The sequence below is a fragment of the Cervus elaphus genome, chromosome 23 (genome assembly GCF_910594005.1).
Source record: "Cervus elaphus chromosome 23, mCerEla1.1, whole genome shotgun sequence".
Lineage (NCBI taxonomy): Eukaryota > Metazoa > Chordata > Mammalia > Artiodactyla > Cervidae > Cervus > Cervus elaphus.
In genome coordinates this window covers 43936017-43959177 of record NC_057837.1, presented here as the reverse complement: position 1 = coordinate 43959177, position 23161 = coordinate 43936017, and the positions used below count along the sequence as shown (strand labels likewise).

At 41.0% G+C, this 23161-nt stretch overlaps 1 protein-coding gene, 1 long non-coding RNA gene and 1 other non-coding gene across 5 annotated transcripts; all 3 read right to left on the bottom strand.

Moving 5' to 3' along the window:
• Positions 1–90: 90 nt before the first annotated feature.
• On the bottom strand, positions 91–19056 carry LOC122681423. 3 transcript variants are annotated; one of them, XR_006336965.1, is made up of 4 exons: positions 16001–19056; positions 2574–2720; positions 2004–2083; positions 91–1314 (listed from the first exon to the last, which is right to left on the bottom strand). It is a non-coding gene; the product is annotated as an uncharacterized LOC122681423 (long non-coding RNA). The 3 variants fall into 3 exon arrangements; XR_006336966.1 differs by lacking the exon at positions 16001–19056 and adding an exon at positions 15297–15963; XR_006336964.1 differs by lacking the exon at positions 16001–19056 and adding an exon at positions 10436–11107 and having other exon boundaries at positions 92–1314.
• On the bottom strand, positions 12988–13060 carry TRNAG-UCC. Its single transcript has one exon. It is a non-coding gene; the product is annotated as a tRNA-Gly (tRNA).
• A 3229-nt stretch (positions 19057–22285) lies between the features above and the next one.
• LOC122681422 (malignant T-cell-amplified sequence 1-like) lies at positions 22286–23118 on the bottom strand. The gene has a single exon (XM_043883520.1). It carries the CDS (start codon positions 22973–22975, stop codon positions 22430–22432), a length of 546 nt encoding a protein of 181 aa, XP_043739455.1. The 5' UTR covers positions 22976–23118; the 3' UTR covers positions 22286–22429.
• Positions 23119–23161: the final 43 nt, after the last annotated feature.

The window sequence follows — 23161 nt, the reverse complement described above, 5'->3', positions numbered from 1 at the left end:
GAACCACTGAGAGATAAGATGGGACTAAAAGAGCATGACGTGCAAAACAAGACTGTTTTATTTTATTTTTTTATTATTATTTTTGTAAGACTGTTTTAAAATGAAGTCCACATTTAGTTTAGTTCATAAGGAGCTGGTGCCATAACCGACATCCAAGGCAGAGTTCTGCTGAAAGACTCAGAGGCTTCCACTGAACACCAGCCTCACTGCCCTGAACTCTCAGATCCATGACAGTCTGATTTAATCACAACACAGATGAGGTAGGACCTACTCAGGAAATGCAGGCTTATTGTTTCATGTGCCTGTAAAACAGTGAGTATCTGTCGGGTTATGCAGTTTGGATTGGCTGCATGATTGGGCCCTGTGATCTGCTTTATTTTTTCCTTCATTCTCCCACTACCCCCCTGCCTGGGCACAGTGGGCACACTGCAGGAAGTCTATGTCAACTGAAAAAAAAAAATACACGGCCTAAAAGTTGAGATACCTGTTTTATTTAGCAAGCAAAGCTGAGGACTTAAGCCCCAGAAGCAGCCTTTCAGATAGCTCTAAGGCAGGGGTCCTCAACCTCTGGGATCTAATGCCTGATGATCTGAGATGGAGCTGATGTGATAACAGAAATTAAGTGCATGATACATGTGGGCTTTCCAGGTGGCGCTAGTGGTAAAGAATTGCCTACAGTGAAGGAGATGTGGGTTCAATCCCTGGGTCGGGAAAATCCCCTGGAGGAGGGCATGACAACCCACTCCAGGAGCCTTGCCTTAGAATCCCATGGACAGAGGAGCCTGGTGGGCTACAGTCCATGGGGTTGCAAAGAGTTGGACACAACTAAATCGATGTAGCACGCTCGCACACATAACAAATATAATGCACCTGAATCATCCTGAAACCACCCCCCAGCCCCCAGGCCATGGAAAAATTGTCTTCCACACAATCAGTCACTGGGACCCAAAAGGCTGGGGACAACTACCCTAAGGAACAGCCCCAAAGAGGTAAGGGAGGAGCCAGGATACATAAGAGTTTTTGCAACAAATTTCAGGTAGTTAGAACATCAAGGGATTACTGTTAAGTAAAGAAAACCGGAAATCCCAAGATAAGGAATTTTGCACTTTTCTGTGTACAGGAAGATGCAAGAGTCTGGGCTCACAGAAGTCATTCCTTTGATGTGCCCCTCAGCCATCTGGGGCAGGTGTCTGGAGCTTTCTCCTCCTGAGTCCCCTCAGGGTGCCCCGCTGGAGTGTGCAGTGGCTTGATGGCTGTAACATCCGTTGTTTACTGTTGTAACAGGTGACAGTTTTCCGTTGACAGCTATAGAACCTAGATGAAGAGAACAGAGAAATGCATCTAGGGGCCCCTTAGGATCAAGGTGGCTTCCTTGCTAGAACTGCCTTCCATGCTTCCTAAATGAATAAAAGACGCTTTTCTAACTGAACAATTTACAGATGAGTCAGTAGGTTTGAACGTGTGCCTTTCTTAATTATTTGGGGGCTTTCACAAATTTTACGGGAAAGAGGGACTTCCCTGGTGGTCCAGTGGTTGGGACTTGGCCTTCCAGTGCAAGAGGTGCTGGTTCTATCCCCAGTCAGGAAGCTAAGCTCCCACATGCCTCATAGCCAAAAACCCAAAACATTAAACAAAACAAAACAAAACAATATCATAGCAAATTCAATTAAGACTTTTAAAATGGCCCATATCAAGAAACCTTTTAAAAAAATTTTCTGGGAGAATATTTGGTTGACTTAGATATGGCCAAGGTGGTAGGATTGGTAGCGGGAGAAGGGGGAAGCAAACATTTAAATCTGATCAGCACTGATGCTTTCAAAGGAAAATAGTCCCGGCCCCAGACCTTGTCTTCCCTGACATATTAGGTCTGGGCAATCAAATGAATGAAAATGTCAGGAAGAGACATAATTGAATCCAACTAGTGACTGCACAAGCCAAACCTTATTAAATAAGGTAACAGGCAAGACGACCCTGGAAACCCATTACCCTAACTCAGTTATTACCCTTTGCTTACAGAGGGCCTTAAGCCAGGGGAGAACTGGAAACAACAGGCTTGAACATGACCAACTGGAAAACACCTAACCTGTGAGAAAGTATATATTCAAATTATTCTTCTCTTTTTCCAGCTTTATGGAGATATAATTGAGCTATAACACTGTACAAGTCTAAGGTGTACAATGTGATGACTTGATACACTTGAATGTTGTCGCAAAATGACCACCTTATCAACAAGGAACACCTCCATCACATCACATAGTTACCATTGTGTATGTGTGAGAGGAGAACATTTAACTCTCTTAGCAACTTTCAAGTACACCACACAGTATAAGTAACTACAATCACCATGCTGTATACTGGATCCAGAACTCACCCATCTTTTAACTGGAATTTTTTTACCCTTTGACCAGTATCTCCCCATTTCTTTCACCACCCTCCACCCCTAGTTTTTGGCACCCATTTTAAAATGCAAATATACTATTGCTACCTATGCAAAGATAACATGTTCAATTATCTTTACAAATCTCTGTCAGTTGGCATGCTTTCAATGTTTCAGAATCTAGTGTAATGTTTACCTGTGAAGAATCTTTCCATAAACTTTATGGCACATAAAATCAACTTAAACTTCTTTATCCTATGGAATTCAGTTCCACAGTGGGCTGACAGTGTTCTCACAGGGAAAAATAGAACTAGAGTTGCTGGCAGTTTGTTTTCTTTTTAATCTAGAAAGCAATAATACAACTCAAAGTTAACATCTTTTTTAATTAGTAAATTATATACTAACTCATACACAAGCCTGAGTCAACAGACAAGCCTTTATTTTCTGCACCATACAATTCTCTCTCACCATTACAGAAACTGCTTATTCCTGGATGTCTCAAAAGCTTCCTAAACACAGGGAATTTGGACAATTACAAAAGGTTTTTGTAATGGAGTCCCTTCTGCAAATCAATATTAAACCAGTATCTGACTTGGAAAGTGGCACAGACCGGAAAGCCATTTGTTTTAATGGAGTCTTAAGAAAACTGCATAAAAAAGAAAATGCCTTTAATATCTTCCTAATAAATCAAAACAAGAGATAGCGTGTATAATAGTAAATGTAACTTTGAGAAAAGTCATATCATTTTTTAAAGAAATAAACCTGGATATTGTTTTGAGAACCACTAATTTTGTAATTCACCTCTTTAGTATCATTTCTTCTCTGTAATCCTCTAAACCCTGAAAACTATAGTAAATGATACTTCTGAATGCTAACAAATATATGAAATTGAGTAAGCCAATATTTTGAGAATTATTTGAGACATAAATTTTAAACTCAGATATTAGTGAAATTAACCCAACCTGCAAATTCACATATTAATCTCCTAAAGAAAATATGTTTGATTATTGAAAATGTCCTAGCTTCAGAGAATTAAAAGGTACACAAGAGTGGTAAAGTCTTTAACAGGTAGCTTTAAAATGTGGAGCATGAAATTTACCTTGCTACATGTTGAAAACCTTACCACTCTTGTGTAGCTTTTAATTTTCTGTCAGCATTTTCCTGAAATTCAAAATAATTACAATGTCTTAAGTTCAAGATAGCATTTTAGGTTACAATTAAAAACATTGGTTCATTTTTTATTCTGCCTCTGACTTAGCCTAGCTACAAATCTGGGCACTAAAAGGAAAAAAGTACTAAAACATCTCTCAAACTTTTTGAAGGGTTCTTTTTTCTTATTTCAAGAAATAAACTGTACTCAATGACCTGTTGGGTAAATTAAAAAACATCCAAGACATGGGAAAATGCATTTAATCAAAATGTTTTCTATCTTAATAATGATATTTAAAAATCCTTTAAATATTATGCAGCTTTTTCTTTTCCTTTTAAGGTATAAAGTTTCTCTTCCTGGTTTTGGAATCAATGAACAAATACAGGGCTGTGAACTTGGTATGGACACAATCAGATCCTTTAAAACATTTTTTTCTGTTTCCTTTTTTAAGTTTCCTGTTGGTCTGACACATTGTATTCTCACATCCTTTTGAAACCATGTGAGAAAGTAATCAAGTGCATCTCTCTGTCCCCAGATATGCAATGTTTATTAACTGATTGAAATGCTAAGAGGTCACCATAACTTGTTATATATGGTCATCCAACCACACAGAGCAAGTGAGGCGACCAGGACACAGGAAACACCCGTAGGAAAGGACAATGCATAATGAGCAGTTTAATTTTTCACAAAACACAGAAATACAAAACAGTAGCAACAAGCTACTATAATGATGGGGGAAAAAATGAAAACTGTGACAGATTTTATTTTGGGAGGCTCCAAAATCACTGCCGACGGTGACTGCAGCCATAAAATTAAAAGACACTTGCTCCTTGGGGGGAAAGGTCTGGCCATTGCTATTTAAGACAGGCTCCCTGCAAAGAGGAAGGAGGCACAGGGCTTGTGTTTCAAAAATGCGTTGGTTTTTTTTTTTTTTTTTTTTTTTTAAAGCACTGAATTTGCACATTGTAGCACTACTTCCAGTAAAAGCGATGAAGAATCTTCAGACAACGTTGTCTTCCAAAGACTTCCTTCCCAGGAATTTAGATGTGCAAACACAGAACACATACTTGAGGATTTAGCTCCATCTACAGGAAGCGGGAAGTAAAACAAATTCTTTGTAAACAAAGTTCTTGCGGCCCGCTCCCAAATATTAAGATTTTTGCTTCTGATAAAGGATGTGTTTCCACTGAGAACGTTCAAGAGCACAAAAGAAAGTGAGAAGAGGAGCTACGTGCGTTACCGGGGCATTGAATGGACTTTCAGTTCAGTTCAGTAGCTCAGTCGTGTCCAACTCCTCGCGACCCCAGGGACTGAATCACGCCAGGCCTCCCTGTCCATTACCAACTCCTGGAGCTTACTCAAACTCATGTCCATCCAGTCGGTGACGCCAGAGTGGACTTTAATTTTGTTTTGTCTTTCCTTAGTACATTAAAAAAAGAAAAGTAGGTTCATCCTTGGTTTTAAAAGAAGTAAAATGAAAAGGACCATTCTGCAGCAGCGATGTTGATGGTGGGGTCTATGCATTTGTGGGGCTGAGGGTATATGGGAAATCTCTATCTTCTTCTCAATTTAGTTGCAAAACTGAAACTACTCTTAATTATCTTTTAAAACAAAAAGAACCTCAGGTAGAGTCCATTCGAAGCAAGAAGTATCCATCCTTACACCAGGCTTAGGAAAATATGGTTCTTTTTGATGTTCTCTGTCTTTAATTATGGAAGGACATATTGACCATATGGATCAAATTCTGTATCATCAGGTGGCAAGTAAATTACCATTTAGTCAAACATTAACGTGTTTTTAAGGACTACAAATAGTTTATCTTCAGTTGGCTTTGACATTAGTAGGGAGTCTCTGGGCAGTTTAATTTTTAGGACCAAAGAAAGTTTTAAAATAACAGCAAATAAAAATAAAATAAAATAACAGCAAATACTCATTAACCACTTATTTAGTCACTTTGGGAGTGACTTGTGTATAGTAATACCTTTACTCACATGAGACCTAAACAAGGGAGGTATTTTAATCTCAATTTTGCATATTTAAATACTGAGGAATATAGTGGCTGTTATATCCCCAAAGTCACAGAGCCTCTACGACATAGAGACAGGATGGATCTCAACCTAGGAAATTTATTCCAGAATTGATGACCGCAAACCCTACAGTATATTTTGCCCCTCAGCAAAGGCCATCTAATATTTCAGTGTTTCAACTAAACCAAACATTCTTTGATATAAAATGATAGTCACACATCTATTTTTTATACATTTGTATTTATACCCTGATTGATTTAGGATCACCCAAATATCATCAACGCTAAGAAAGAGCTGCCAACTGTTCCATTTAGAAATTCAATAATTGTGGAACTGGATTCATGACTCTTCAAGTAAGCTTCGTCATCAAGTACCAAATGCAATTTCATCAGGAAGTATTATGGAAAAATATAAGGCATTAATTTATGTAAATCAAAACCTGAGCTTGAAAACTATCATATTTATTTTTAGAAACACAGGCAACTTTGAAAGCATTGTACACTTCCCATCTATAAAGTCCATAGTTGAATGATGTTTTATCTAAAAATCTATAAAGACACTGGAATACTGAAATGTAGAAAAATGGGTCTGAGAACAATTTTCAGCCTGCTTTTAGTTGTGTCAGATGCACAGGCAGTAATGTGGCCGTTATAATTACTGGAGCACTGCTTGGCCATCTCGCATGCATGGATTCAAAGTTGGGATGCCAGTGCCAGGAAACAGAGAAGCCCAAGTAGGACTGCACCTCATGTTTGCTAGCACCTAATGTTCCCACCAAGGCCCGCAGGACAGGATTGAGACTGGGTGCGCAGGGAAGATGTGGCATTGGGACAGCGCAATGTCTGATGGAAACTTCAGTTAAAATATGCCTCTTTGGAGATGCTGTATACCAAGGAGGCCAGCCCAGCACTCTGTGAAGACCTAGAGGGGTGGGATGGAGAGGAGGGAGGCCCAAGAGAGAGGAGATATATATATATATATTTACGGCTGATTCACATCACTGTAAAGCAGAAACCAGCACAACATTGTAAAGAAGTTATCCTCTAATTTAAAATCAATAAAAAATTTTTTAAAAAACATTTTAAAAATGCCTCTCTGAGCTGGACTTAAATTACCTGGATCCTAGCTTCTGCGGTCCTTTTGTTGTAGCCATGCTTTCCAGGAAACAAACTCACTCAGAAGGACAATGCAGATAGTGGAGTGCAGTTTATTATACGGACAGGCCCTAGGCAGAGTTTCCTCTTACCCAAGGACCCTGACCAGCTTTTTGTGAAATCCTTATAAACCCTAAGTGTACGTGCCCAAACCCACCTCTCCAAATTCCCTGAAACTAATCTAAACAAAGGAAAAAGAACAATACAATCAAAGTTAACCCGCGATTCATGTGCCTTAAGCCTAGGTAGTTAACAGTGCACAATTATCAATAGGCCTGTGGTCATACCCCAATAAGCATAATAGCATGTATGATTCTATTCGGTTCCACAGATAATTAGGGTATTCTTTTAGGCGATGGAGCCCTGAGGCTCTTCCTTTCCGGCTGGTTTTCCAGTTGGTAGGTCGTTTCCATAAATACTGGGCATATAGCTCAAAGTCCACAGTCCAGCTCAAGATGGAGTCCTGCTTTCAAGACAGAGCCTGTTGTTTCCTCCTTCACTTCCTCCTTCCCGCCCATCCTTAATTTTTTCTTTTTTCCTCTTTGCATTTTAATTCGGAACGTTTCAGCTGACATACCTTCAAGCTCAGTGATTCTTTCCCTGTCTGTGTCTAATCTAATCATGAGCCCATCAGATAGTTCCCACCTCTCCGCTTGCATCATTCATTCCTTCTTGTGTGCTGTCTACCTTTTCCATTAGAGCTTAATCATAGTGATTTCAAAGCATTCCAGAATCTGTCCCATAGCTAAGTATATCTCTGATGCTCATTTTGTCTTTCCAGACTGTAATTTTCCTTCCTTTCAGCACACCGTGTGATTTTTTTTTTTTTTTTTTAATTGAAAGCCAGACATGATGTGCTGGGTAATAGGAACCAAGCTAAAGAGATCTTACCCACGGGGTGCGGGTCGTTTGTTGTAGTGAAGAAGGAATTCATAGGGCCTGGACTCCACCTTAGGCCTGTTCATGCTGATCATGCTAGACCACCTCTCCAATGGACTCTGAACTCTGTGTTTAGTGTCTATGGAAACGACAACAGAAGGATAAGACCCCCTCTGGACAGGGGAACCTTGAAGATCATATCCAGGTTACTCCTCGCTTAAAAGAATACATACACTAATCACCCCTTCCTCCAGACAGGCCATAAATTTTTCTGTACCTGTCGTGAGTGTAACCTCATGCTTATTGATTGTTGGCTAATTGTTTAACTGTCTGAGCACATGGCACATGAGTGATGGGGTTACTGGGATTGTATTTACCCTTCCTTAGTTTATGTAAGTCTCAAGGAATTTGGGGTGGTGGGTTCGGACACGTACACATGGGGTATAAAAGATTTTCACAAATGCCGGTTGGGGTCCTTGGCTAAGAGGAGACTCTGCCATGGGCCCGCTGGTTTAATAAGCTCCACTCCACTATCTGCATTGTCCTTCTGAGTGAGTTTGTTTCCCGGAACGCGTGGCTACAACAGTAGCCGTACACGCCGGAGACTTCAAAGTCCTCTACTTCTGTCGGTTTCGTTTCCCCTGCTGTCTTTGTGGCTCCCCTAGAATTCTTCCTTAGATAGAGTCTGAGCTCCCTACAATCCACTGCTACCATTTGGGAACCCCCTTATGGTATTGTGGGGGCAGGGATGTGCTCTGTTACATTCTGGTTAAACCCTAGTCTCTTGCTGGGCTTGTGTCCATGGGCTGTGACCTTTACACATGCTGCTCAGCTTCTGGAAGTCTAGAGGGGGCTGGAGTCAGGGCAGCTGGCTTCCCCCAAGGGGAAAAGGCCCTGGAACAATCTGCTCCCCACAGAACAGGCTTCTGTTCTTGAGAACACTTGAGTGTCTTTTTCAAACATCCTTCCCCCCACCAGAGCCACAAGGGGTTCTTCCTTGGCTCTTCACAGAGCTCCTGGAGGAAAAGCCCTTTTCCATAGTCTCCGTCAACTTCTCATTCTCAAGCTAGTCCACCCTCTGCTTCCAGAAATTCAACAAAAATAAAATTTAAATACTGCTACCAGTTTACGGTTCCAGAGAGTTCTATTCCAGATAAGCAGGTCTGGACTCTCGTTCTCCAAGTTCACCTTTTTCTCCAGAGTTTGGAGTGGTACCTACACCTGAGACTTCATCATTTTTTTTTTTTTTCAGTTAGTTCATCTTTTTTCCTGATCTGGGAATGCTAATGACAACTTTCAAGCTCTTCACATGTCAGAGTTGAAGCTATATGTCTCTGCCTGTTTCCCAGTGTCTTTCTACCAACGTCTCCCCATCTTGACAACTGCATCTCCAGATTTGGACAGCTAGTGGGAATCTGCCTCTGTAATTGGTCTCTGATTTCTTCATGTGTGTCAACTACAAATTGGCACTTGCCAAGAGCATCTGCCACTGAGTGAATAACAACAAGGGCATTTTTTATCCATCTCTGGAGATTGAACCCTGTGTTGCTGCAGCTGCCAACTTTCAACACCCCCAGAAGGGATTTCAGGGTGGAGAGTGAGGTACTTTGTGCTCGAGGGAAACTGGTGGAACCGGTCTTCAGTTAGATATTTTGAGGGACTGCTTTCATGATCCCAATCTTTGTATCTATTCATATCTAGAAAATCACTAAATCCCTTAATGGTGACATCAGCTCCTTGTGACTAGCAGAAAACCTCTTGTAAAGTAAGGGCTTGCTTGCATTGAGCTCCCTCTTCACCAAAATCTTACGTATCGACATCCCTCCACTGCTTCTTCGGATCAGTCTCTCTGAGCTATCTGAGGTACTGTCTCCCAGGCTGCAGTCCTCATTTTGCCCCAAATAAAACAACTCACAACTTTCAAGTTGTGCATTTTTTTTTTTTCAGTTGATATGTGAAATCACAGCCCTGAGAGAACACTGCTGTTGAGGAAAGCTAAGAGGTAGAAAGACTCATATCATTGATATTTTTATCATTTAACTAAATAGTTAATAAATAATTTTATGTGATTAAAAAGATCATTATCCAGCAGCTCTGGCAAAATTTCCAAAACGTTTATTTTGTAGGCAAGTTAAAAGCATTCAAGGGTATATATACATTGAAACCACCAGACAAAGAGATCTGGAAGATGTTCTTTAAAATTCACCATTTGAAAAAAAAAAACAAAAAAACAAAGAAAAACACTCTGTATTCCGACACTGCCCTCCAATAAAAGAGATCAGTCATGTATATATGCATGTGCATTTCAGAAACCCTTATTAAGATTTTAATTTGCTATCAAGGACAACTTGTCATATGAAGAGGAGACTATTTTATGATTCATTTGCCAAGTGTGACTGTGACAGCCAAGATTAATTTAATTGGGGTTTTTATACATTAGTATTCAAAAGGAACCTAAGGCAGAGAAGTGCCTGGTTTTTATTTTAATAATGAAGGAAATGTGTGCTGTTCTCTGTTTTGATGATTACAATGAGCTGGTGGAGTAAATAGTTTTGTAGTTAAACACAAATTTGTGTGTGTGGATTGTGTTTAGGAATGAAAGCTACTTCAAGTTGTATTTCAACCCTTTTAGACAAGTGCTCAAATGACACGGGGTCATAAAAAGCAGGGGCTGTAACATTTACTCTGGAAAATAAATGTTTACCTCGAGCAGCAATTGACATTTCTAGCTCATTATGTGAATGTCAAGCACAGTTTCAAGTCCCTCTCCCAGAACCAGTGGGGGTACCTTGGCTTCGGGCCTCGGGCCAATGTCAGACTGGTTCACCTTGACTTTAAAGTGGCTTACTTTTACTTCCAAGAATTCACATTCATGTCAGGAACGTGATCTCCACATTCATAACGAGCGAGGCGTGTTCAGAGAGGAAATAAACCCGAAGGAACCATGGAAACAGGAAGAGCTGCACACGTGGGGCCCCGTTGCACAGCACCCCATCAAGACGGGTGTGCTACGAGGTTTAACCCACCCGGCTGAAACCAGGAGGCTCCGGGACCACAAGGTGCTGCTCAAAGCCTCCATCCTCAACCTGACCTCTGACCCACACTGCGGCACTATGGTTACTGTTGCTAGTGGTGACGCAGCCGCGGAGACCTCAGCTAACACGGGAGCCCCGTCCTTTCCATATCCTCCTTCCTCTTCTCCTGTTCCTTTTTTTTTTTTTTTTTTTGCCAAATACACATAATCCACAGCCATTGTAAACAAAATCCTTGAATCCTCTGCTTTTGTTTCCATTTTACTAATGGGAAGTTGTCCTATTCTCTAGTCTTAATTGCAGCAACAATAGCACCAGAAAAATCTTCTTTCTGATGTTTCTACCTATTGTTTCTTTCTCTCAGTGTAAGTCTACGGAGAAAATTACACACACTTCATAATCTTTTTTTACTTGTTCAGTCACTGAGCAGTTCACTCTCTGCGACCCCATGAACGGCAGCACACCAGGCCCCCTGTCCTTCATTATCTTCTGGAGTTTGCTCAAACTTATGTCTATTGAGCCAGTGATGCTATCTAACCATCTCATCCTCTGTCGCCCCTTTCTCCTCTTGCCCTCAGTCTTTCGCAGCATCAGGGTCTTTTCCAGTGAGTCGGCTCTTCACATCAGGTGGCCAAAGTATTGGAGCTTCAGCTTCGGCATCAGTCCTTTCAATAAATATTTTAGGGTTGGTTTCCTTTAGGATTAACTGGTTTGTTTTCCTTGCTGTCCAAGGAACTCTCAAGAGTCTTCTCCAATACAATTTGAAAGCATCAATTCTTTGGCACTCAGCCTTCTTTATGGTCCAACTCTCACATCCATACATGATTACTGCAAAAACCATAGCTTTAACTATATTAGTAACTTTAATGATTACTACTGAGAGTTTATCATATGCCAAGAATTCCACAAGCTTCCTGAATTTTTAATTATAGACAGCCCCAGTTACTCTCGGTTAACTAGTCTGTGCCATGCATTTAGCATTTTCATAACATTTCAGTATTATTATTGGATGTAAGTACATACAGTCTGACTCCTTAACTACATGTAAGCCTCTTATAGTTAACTATTATGTCTTACTATCTATAACAAAGGTCTATATGGTCAAAGCTATGGTTTTCCCAATAGTCATGTATGGATGTGAGAGTTGGACCATAGAAAAGGCTGAGCACTGAAGAATTGATGCTTTTGAACTGCAATGTTGGAGAAGATTCTTGAGAGTCCCTTGGACTGCAAGGAGATCAAACCAGGAAATTCTAAAGGAAATCAACCCTGAATTTTCAATGGAAGGACTGATGCTGAAGCTGAAGCTCCAATTCTTTGGCCACCTGATGTGAAGAGGCAACTCACTGGAAAAGACTGTGATGCGGAGAAAGATTGAGGGCAGGAGAAAGGGGTGACAGGATGAGATGGATGGCATCATCAACTCAATGGACATGAGTTTGAGCAAGCTCTGGGAGATAGTGTAAGACAGGGAAGCCTGGCTTGCTGCAGTCCATGGGGTTGCAAAGAATCAGAAATGACTTAATGACTGAACAACAACAACAACGTTGTGTATGATTATACTAACAAAAGTGACAGAAGAATAAGTTTTAAACTCAAAGAAACAGATCCAGCATGGAGTCAAAATAGACTCTCCTCTGTTCCAGTATTATTACCTTGCTTGAAATATTTGTTTTAAATGAAAAGACATGATGTGTGTAGCGTGGTGGAGGACTGGAGGAGTGGGGAAGGGTCCTTTCCTGTGTAAACTCTCTGGACAAGAAATATCCATTATGCAGCCCTTAATTAAAACAGCATTTTATAATGTTAAAAATAGCTAACTCTTAGAGTTCAGGCTGTAGGTCTAAAAGGAAGGAATATATTTTTTTTAATCTACGAGAAATATCAAGGTTTTCTCCATTATTACTGATAATTAGATTGTGTATTAAAATTGAGGAATGAGTTTCATAAAAGTGTTTTTTGTTAATAGTTTATTATTACATTATAATATTCTAATAGAATAAACTATTCTAAAGTTTATTTATATAAACTTCATAAAGTTTATTTATACTAAAGACCCATTTTACTATAAGTTCACACTTTAGATTTTTTGCATATTGTATATCACATATTTCTTAACTTTTAGGTATTCAAACTAATACCTAAACTTTTAGGTATACATGAACATATATAATCTATCCCTGAACTACAGGTTGATGTGAAAAATCCTACACCTCACATTTTATTCTTTTTTGGTGTTTCTTTTTCTTTTCTTTTTTTGGTGGGGGGTGGGTTTCTTTTAAAGCTAAATTTCTGCACTAATTTTATCTTACCTGAATTACAACACCCATTTTCGGGGGGCCACACCACACAACATATGGAATCTTAGTTCCCCAACCAGGGTTTGAACCCATGCCCTCTGCAATGGAAGTGCAGAGTCTTAACCACTGGACTACCAGGGAAGTCTCTATAATAAAGTGTTTTTTAAGATGTTTCCCTAAGATGTTATGGAAAATTCGGATAAACTTTGGGGCCAACCCAATAATTTCACTGTAAAAAACCCTGTTTTATGCAGCTTTGTCATCCTAACACGCACAGCACTGTGTTTTTGCTAGTAGATGACAACCGATAAAGCTCTTATTTGATTCCCTGCGGTCTTAGTGATAAAATGGCAAAATGAGATGTACAGACATGATGTTCTCTTAAGATTTCAGAAGATACGGCTTTAGGTGAAGAGAAGAATAAAAGAGAATCTAATAGAGGAAATGCAGAGCCTTCATTAAATTCTGAAGAAAAGTGATAATGTAATTAAGCCAACAGGGAAGAGAAAACTCAAGATAAGGGAATAATTTGAACCTAAGCTAGACTCCAAAATGTCCACAAAAAGTGTGAGAGAGAGTGAGAAAACCAGGTTGGTTGGACTGCAGAGGTGGGTTGGTCAGCTTTTGGAGACAAAAATTGAGACCCCGTGACTTTTTTTTTCTCAGTAAGGGGAAACTAACAGAAGTTCTTGCATGTCCCCGGGGGTGAGGTAACAAGTGAAAAGGCAGGTCAGATCAGGTGGGGTAATACTGTCGTGTCTTCTACAGACGAGTGCCCAGATTCTGGAGTCAGATATTTCAAACCCACCCCAGCTCCATCATTCATGGGCTCTGTGACTTTGGGTAATTAGCCTGGCCTCTCTGTGCCTCAAGTTGTCAGCTTGAGGGAGGTTATAATCCTATCTCAGTTGGTCTCGTAAATTATGGATATGTTAAAGGTTATATGGAGAGAGGGGGAGGTTGGAGAGGAAGGGCTGTGAAGGTTTGGGAAAAGGGGAACTGAAACCAAGCAGGACTCCATGGACCATCCCAGAACAGGCCTTCCCCATATCCTCTGCTTTAGCTCCTCTCTGAAAAGTACCTAATGAATAGATAACGGTATCTGATGCACATTTCCTGAGCTGTTTTACAGATGTGAAAACCTTCCACCAAATGAAAAATGTTAACTGCTTGCTGACAAAGGTCTGTCTAGTCAAAGCTATGGTTTTTGCTGTAGTCATGTACAGATGTGAGAGTTGGACCTTAAAGAAAGTTGAGCACTGAAGAACTGATGCTTTCAAATCGTGGTGCTGGAGAAGACACTTCAGAGTTCCCTGGATTGCAAGGAGATCAAACTAGTCAATCCTAAAGGAAATCAACCCTGAATTTTCAATGGAAGGACTGATGCTGAAGCTGATGTTCCAATACTTTGGCCACCTGATATGAAGAGCCGACTCACTGGAAAAGACCCTGAAGCTGGGAAAGATTGAGGGCAGGAGGAGAAGGGGGTGACAGAGGATGAGATGATTGGATGGCATCACCGACTCAATGGACATGAGTTTGAGCAAGCTCTGGGAGAAAGTGATGGACAGGGAAACCTGCAGTCCATGGGGTCGCAAAGAGTTGGACACGACTGAGCGACTGAACAACTGCTTGATGACCATGAGCACACAGCCCCAGGCCTCCTGGAGCCTAAGGACTGACAATATTAACCCTGGTGACACCACCCTGCTCTCTCACCATCAGTCAATCAGAGAACTGTGCACAGAGCTGATCTCAAACCCTGAGACACCCTCTCCCTCACTGGGCTTTTAAAAGCGCTTTGTGGAAACCCTTCAGGGAGCGCAGGGCTTTTTAGGGCAGGAGCCACTCATCTCCTCGCAAGGCCCTGCAGTAACCCCTTTTTTGTTCCAGACTGTGATGTTTCCATGTATTTGGCCTCACTGTGCCTTGGGGACACGGATTTGTGCTAATAGCACCAGGAAAAGATGGATGGAATAAAAGTTATTAGCAGCTACGGAGAGTTTGTCCCCACCTGATCCTGTGGGGAAGTACCCACAGCTCAGGGAATTTCTCTGTGTCCATCTACAAATAGCTAGTCTAAAACAGCATCCTTTAATTGCGAGTAAGAGTACATTAACTGAATTGTTACCAAAGCGATAAACCAAAGCCTCTTTGGTGCATCACCAGAATGATGGCATCACTTGGTTAAGGGCTCATTTTCAAACCACATTCCTGAAGTGGTGCCTGACCTGTAATTAACAGTGATACTGAAAACCTTCCTGCAGCGTCTCAAAAGTGTCCTATGTGGAACGAAAATATCTCCTGACATATCAATAAACAAAAAATGTCACAGCCAACAGGGATTTCTGGCCTTCAAATGTGAATGAGGGCTCACCAAAGTGGGATCCAGCAGATCCTCCATCCCGCACAGTGACTGCTGAGAAGCTGGGGAATGCACGAATCAGCCATCTGCCACAGCTGCCACTTCTTAAGGTGAACAAGGAAACAGAATTTGGCCCCAGAGAGCCGAAGTGCAATGAAAGGAATGGATTCAGTGAGTCCAAAGGCTGGCATTTTCCCATACCTAGAACACTAAGTTCCTTAACTTGATATCTGATCTTTGATGTTCAGAATGACTGCTCCCTTTGTTGCAAACTTGTATACAGCCTGACTCCCCCTCCTGTCTCCTTGAAGCAGTTTTCTCAGAGCTACTGAGATGCTGTCTCCCCGGCTTGGGGTCCTAAACATTTCCACCTAAATAACTTGGGGTCCTAAACAGTCCCACCTAAAATAACTCTCTACTTTGAGGTTGTGACTAATATTTCGTTGACACCTAATACAACTTGGACGGTTCATCAGAAAGAAAAAAAAAAAAAGACAGCATAATTGATAATCACAGCAAACGGATCACAGTTCTCTTTGGCCTGAGAATCTGCAACAGTTTTAAGACTGTGTCTCACTTAGCATAATGCTCTTGACCGTCACTCATGTTGTTATTCTTTTTTCATCATCAAAGACTTTTTACTGAGATGTACAGATAAATACAAATTTAAAAGGATTGACTGTCATTTGACCTCAAAAGAATAGAGACATAATTACCAATAGTCAGTTTGTCTGTGGAGGATCTGCTTACTTCATGGTTCTAAAAGCCTTGGTCATCGTCAGCACAAATCTTCAACACACCAGAAATGCAGGGCTTACTTTAAAAAGCATTATTTTGCCCGAGGAAAGCCATTTAATGTCACATCTAGTTTCCATGTTTGTTTGGCTGAGCCTCTGACGTGACTATGACTTGTTTGCCTCCCTTCTTACATCATTTGGACTGAAGGAGAAAAGTCTTTCAACAGAGATAACCCCAAAACATGTGATTGAAATTGTGATGCTTTGCAGAGTCAGAAAGATTTTTCCTGCTTAGAAAATGTTTCCTCTGTAACACAGATGTGCTTTTCAAAGCCTTGGAATTTCCTCCTTTGAAAATATGTTGAGTCAACTGAATTTTCAAAGAAAATAATTATACCCTGAATTTGGCTCTGCTGAAAGAGCATGCAAAAACTGCAATCATGCTTTTTATAAGTGTTTTAAGTTTTCCTGGAGTTTACCATGTGAGGATATCATGAACTGAAGAACTGTGGTCCCGGAATTAACGCAGACTCGATCTTCAAAAGAATGAGAAAGTGCACAGAGGTGAAAAAATGTGCCAACATGCTTATTATCATTAGTCTTTAGGATCTGAAAGGTAATATTCAAAATCTGTATTGATCACTATTTGTAATGTTTGTTGTTAAAAAAAAATTCCTAGTCAAATGAAGATTGAGAATGGGTAGTGTATGACGATGGTAAGAAGGTTCCTTTATGTGTTTCAAGTTTTGGGGGGATTACAACTACAGACACTGTTAATGTATCTTTCCACTGCTGGCTGCACCACTTGCGTTCCCAGCAGCAATGGATGAGTTTCGTTTGCTCAGTATTTCTGTCAACAACTTACACAGCCAGCCTTTTCTGTTGTTGTTGTTCAAATGTAGTGGATCTCACTGTGGTTTAATTCGAATTTCTCTAATGATTAAAGATGGTGAGCATCTTTTCACATGCTTATTTGCTATTCATATATCTAATTTGGTGAAGTGTATGTTCGAACCTTTTTGCCTGGTTTTTTATTGCTTCTGCTTTTTCAGCACTGAATACTGAATGCTCACAGCTTATTAAATATATGCTTTGATAAGAAACACATACATAGAATATGATTTGCCTTTTCCTTAACAGTGTCTTTACAAACTCAGTTCTTAATTTTGGTTAATTCTATTTCTTCATTTAGGTGAAGTATTTTTGGTTTTATATCTAAGAAATCTTTGCTAAACTTGAGGTCACAAGGGCTTCCCTGGTGGCTCAGACGGTAAAGAAACTGCCTGCAATTTCCTGGCAGTTTCCTGCAAAAAAACTCCTGCAACCCAGATCTGGGTTGAATCCCTGAGCCTGGAAGATCCCTTGACCAAGGGAATGGCTACCCACTCCAGTATCTTAGCCTGGAATATTCTATGGACAGAGGAGCCTTGCAGGATTATAGCCCATGCAAAGGGTCAGACAGGACTGAGCAACTTTCACAAGATCACAAAGGTTTTCCCCTGTTTATTTACAGAAATTTGATATGCTTTAACATTTAGGTCTACAATGCATTTTCAGTTAACTTTTGTTTACATTGCAAAGTAAGAGCCAAAGTTCAATATTTTTGCATATGCATGACCCTAGCAGCATTTGTTGAGAAGACTATTCTTCCTCAATGGATTTACTTCTGAAACTTTGTAGAAAATCAACTAACAATATTTAGCAGGTGCATTTCTGGACGCTTCTCAGCTCCCCTGATTCATGAGCCTATCCTCTTGCTAAGACCGCACCATCTACAGCAGCTTCATAGGAAGCCTTAACATCTGGACATGTGAGCTCTCCAACTTTTTTCTCCTTTTTTAAAGTGGTTTGGACTAAAAGTCCTGTCCCTTTGAGTTGCCATTAAAATTTTAGAAATCGTTTGCCAATTCTTATGAAAAACCTGTGTGATTTTGACTCAAACTGTATTAAATCTCTTTATTAACTTGGGGAAAATTGTGTTATCACCTTATTCAGTCTTCCTGTTCCTGAAAAGATCAAACCACTGTGTTTACGAAAGCTCCCTTTCAGCGTTTCATTTACGTTTTGTGGTTTGGGCATACAGATCAAGCACATACTGTTAGATTGATACTTAAGGATCTCGAGTTATTTTGTGTTAGTGAAAATGGCTTATTTTTAAACTTCAACAATTGTTCGTTGCTAGCCTGTAGACATGCAACTGATTTTAAAATACTGATTTGCTAATAACCTCATGAATCTGTTCTAGCAGCTTATTTTGTTCATTCCTTTGGATTTTCTACTCAATTGTTTGTGACTAGACATATATATATATATATATATATATATATACATATATCTAATATCTACACAGGATATAAGCCTTTTATTTCTTTGTCTTCCTTTATTTCATATCTAAGATGACTGATACAGATTTCTGTCCTGTTCCTGATTTTAGGAAAAGAGCATTCAGTCTTTCACCAATAAATACATGTGAGCTACAGGTATTTTATCGATCCACTTCATCAGGTTAAGGAAGATTTCTTTTAGTGAATGAATGAATAGTGAACTATGTCAAATTTTTTTTTCTGCATCTAGTGGAAAGACCTTGTTTTCTTCTTTAATCTATTAATTTGATACATTACATTGATTTCAAATATTTAATCAGCCTTCCATTTCCTGAATAAATGCCATGTTTTGAAATTTTTACATATTTCTGGGCACAGTTTGCTCATTTTGTAAACAGTATTTGCATTTATATACAGAAGGATGTTGGTCCATAGTTTCACGGGAAGGTTTGCTGTCTGGATTTTTCAGTACTGCTGGCCTCATAAAATGAGTTGGAAGTTGTCTCCCAAACCTTTTTATTGTAGAAGAAGTTATGTAAATTTTAGTTATTCCTTCCTGAAATGTTTGTTAGAACTCACTAGTGAAACTTTCTGGATCTGGAAGAATTTTTTTTTTTTTTTTTTGGCCATGCTGTGGGGCATGGGGGAATCTTCCCTCCCTACCAAGGATGGAACCAGCATCCTCTGCAGAGGAAGCCTAGAGTCTTAACCACTGGACCACCAGTGAAGATCCTATTTGAAAAAACTTAACTGCAAACAATTATGTACTTTAAGAGATATAACACTATTATCCATTTCTTCTCAAGTGATTGGCCTTTAATGTCCTAGGAAACTTTCCTCTGCAAATATTTTAATAGCTCAAATCCTTTTCACCAGTGCCAAATCATTTTTTGCCTGAAGTATCTGCCACACTGTAATATTAGTTTTTCTAGTCTCAGTCCCCATGGAACTATTTTCACCTTTATCATCTACCCAAAATGTAGTATTGTTCACGTCTCACTCATTCTTAGCAGTCTTTTAAAGACCCATTCAAATTGCTAAGTATATAAATTCTTCCCAGCACATTAAAAATGGGTCTCTACCAAAAGCCTCCAGCATCATCTCCTCTCACCTTTTCCTAAGGTGAAAATCATGGCCTACAGAAGCCAGACTGCTTGTGCTTCTGTGACTCAACTGCATTGCTCACACTATAGCTTTTACTGTAACTTTTCACCATACTCACTATGAAGACAGTCTTAAGCATTTGCTCTATCCCCACTCACACATATCCTCTCATTCAGAAACCTTCTTTGATTCTCTAGGGAGAGACAATTTTCCCTCATTCACTCATGCTGTTCGTCATAGGTAATTCAGGTATTTACCATGTTAGTTTAGATGGTGGTGGTGGTGGTGGTGATGGTTTAGTCTCTAAGTCATGTCTGACTCTTGCGACCCTGTGGACTCTTAGCCTGCCAGGCTCTTCTGCCCATGGGATTTCTTAGGCAAGAATACTGAAGTGGGTTGCCATTTCCTTTTCCAGGGGATCTTCCCAACCCAGGGACTGAACCCGAGTCTCCTGCATTGCAGGCAGATTCTTTACCTCTAGCCACCAGGGAAGGTTAAACACACATACAAACAAAGGAAAGTGAAATTATCTATTTGCCTCCGTAACAAGGCCAAGCTTCTGGAAAACAGTTAAAGTAATACTATATTTCTATTTCAGTCCCTTACTCCTAGCCCAGTGTCTGACCCTGAAGTAATACCCAGTAATGTTTGTTGAACTATTCTGGGTTACAGAGCACTGGGGTGGGTAGATTCTGGTGTTAAGATGTGATTATAATTTATATATCATTATCTAGCATCCCTATCATTAACGAAGCCCTGGCAGTAGCAGAAAGGAAGTAGAGGGGATCCTCTTCTAATCACTCACAATACCCTTTAGGCTCACAGATCACCTTAAACACATGACCAATGTAGACAATAATTTCCCAAGCACAGTTATCTATGCACACACACACACCAATTTTTCATGAAATTGCATGAAGTTCATAGAATTCTTGACCTCCATCTGATTTCCAATGTGTACACAGGCTTTCCATCCTGAGTTGTTCAAAAGGATATCAACAGCATCCAATAGGATCAGATGAGCCAGGAGGGAACGGAAGAAAATGAATTGAAGAGACCTGAAAGAAGGCAGCTTAGAGCAGATCCAGAAAGTCCGTGTTCAGCATTTGGTGGAGATCGTCAGAGTATGTTAAAAAAAAAAAAAACGTGCGGTTGCTGGCTTGACTGTCTTCATCGGAGGCATGAGTGCTCCAGAGGATCATGAGTTTACAGACCCTCCACAGTGGTCCATCAGTGACCAGTTAATGTTGCTGACAGAGGTGGAGAATTAGTAGGGGCAAAAGCCCTACTCCTTTGAGGAGATAAACAATGTTTTGAAGAAGAGTGTTTAAGAGTTGTTCCATGACAAGCCTGTGGTGAAAGGAGACAACCCAAATGTGCCGATCTCTGAGGACAGAGGCCATCCTCCATCCCTGCTTCTGGGGCCACTCCTTCTTGCTCTCCTATTCCACTGACTACATCCCCACCAAGCATTCCACTCTTAGTGAATCTCTCCCCTCAGCATACAAATATACTCAGATAGCCCACTAACAAACATGCCACAAGAAAGAAAAAGAAAAAACCACACAATTAAAATAACAACAGCAAATAAGCTCCAAAACAGAGTACCTTGACTACAATCTTCTTTCACCCACCTTTCAATTCCCCAAATTCTCTAAGTAATGACGGTAAGTGTGGACTCCCACATCCTTCTCTTCCCCTTTCACCCCTAAATCTACTGCAATTTATCTAGCATTCATGTGAATTTCACTGAAACTGCTCGTATGAAGGACACCAATGAATTTGTCAGCTGACTTATTTTATCCCCACTTAAAATATTTTTCAGTTGGGGGGGGTCTATGATGCCTCTCTACAAAAATTGAGCTCACTTTTAGGTTTAAATTTCAGAAAACAAGTAAGAATGAAGCAATCTACAAAAAAAATGTTTTCATTTCACAGAATTTAGTCACATTTCTTAAGAAGTCTCAACATAACGAGTCTGCATAGTTGATTAATCATCAGTTCATAAATCAACAAGGGCACTATTATTTTCTATTTTCAACACCACCTTCAGACTATTATCAAGGGTGTGTGTGTGTGTGTTTAGCAAGAACAAAATCATTCCCCATCCAAGCTACGGAGAGTTTCTCCCCAAGCATTTTTTTTAGTCGCTCCTCCTAAAGCAGGTCACACACCCAGCTATAAGTGACTCAAAACCAGGGGAGGAAGGACCCTCATTTTCCTAAACATAAGGTCCCGCTTGGCCTTAGGCCCATTGCCCACCCACAAATGAGTCCATCTTATAAGGAAATAGACCACCCACCATGATAAGGCTGGACTAATGACCATTTTCCAGACTCCTGTAGCCAAGGGATGGACCCACATTTCCAGCACCAAGAAGGAAAAAGCAGGAATAATGTTTGTTGGGTGGACAATCAACAAAGTCTGAAGTTTACTTTGTACCGGATTTTGTTTATAGTACTCACCCCTTAAAGCAGTCGTACGAATAGTTGTTTCAGGCCTCTCTCCAGTCAGTTTTTTTGGCCTCAGGGCATGTTCTTAGCTTCCCCCACCAGGGATGGAATCTGAGCACTCTGAGGTGGAAGCGGCAGTCTTAACCCCTGGACCACCAAGGAAGTCCCTCGCCATTTTCTTCCCCTACCTTTTCACTCACTAGGGTCTGTCTACCAAGTGCACGCTCTTGACTTTGAAATCTACTTTTCTGAGAGAGATAGTAAGCCTGTTCCAACGGATACCTGCTTAGACCAACAAGACAGGAAATCTAAACTGACCACCCCCGGGGACACAAAAACACTCACAGGCACACACACAAATGACACACACACAGACAGAGGGGTTCGTTCCAAAACTTTTACTTGGCCTTTCTCCTTTTCTAGTGTCCGCTGAATGTCTTAAGCACTGAGGAGCCGTCTCCCTGGAGTCACTCCGACACAGGCTGGGCACGAGGTCCGCGGGGCGCCAGGCGCGCGTCCTCCCAGGCTCACTTGTACGTCTTCATGTGCCACAGCCCGTCATTGAGGTAATGGATGTTCTCGATGCCGATTCCTTTGTTGACTTTCTCGATCTCGTCCGCGGACATCTTCATGACGCCCACGCACAGGGCGTGCTGCTTTCCCTCCGCCATGATCGCCACCACCGTGTCCACTGCGGCGGGGAAGAGGCGGGCCCCCGGCGAGGTCAGGCCTGGGCACATAATGTTGGCTCCGCTGAGCACGAACTTGATGGCTCCCTTATCCACCTGCTGGCGGGGCAGGATGAACGGATACTTGTGCAGCAGCCTCAGTGTTGGGTAGAAGGGCCCTTCCCTTTGCCTGAAGAAAAGCAGCTCCCCGTTCACCGTGAGGATTTCTATGTGCTCGTGGCATCGCACTATTTTGACCGGATCCTTCTTTGGCATGATTTGGTTCAGCCACGGTTCGATGCCGGGAAACTGCTCCATCAACTGGTTCTTAATGCCCTTAATAACGGAAGTTTTCAACTGGATACAGTTCGACACGTTTTCTTTTTCATCAAATTTCTTGAACATGATGCAGGGGTAAAGAGGGCGACCACAGAAAACCCTGGCCGGGAACCGGGGAGAAAACTGAGCTACCAAGAGTCCGGCGGAGACGCTTACCGGGGAGCGGCCGCCGGAGGGGACGCTCGGCACGGCTGTCGTTAACCGGAAGAGGCGCGCGCTTTACGACCTTCCGGCACACAGCTTTCCGGCACG

What these genes read in the sequence shown, in the direction of transcription:
- LOC122681422 (XM_043883520.1), bottom strand. Translation starts at nt 22,975, where the DNA reads ATGTTCAAGAAATTTGATGAAAAAGAAAACGTGTCGAACTGTATCCAG.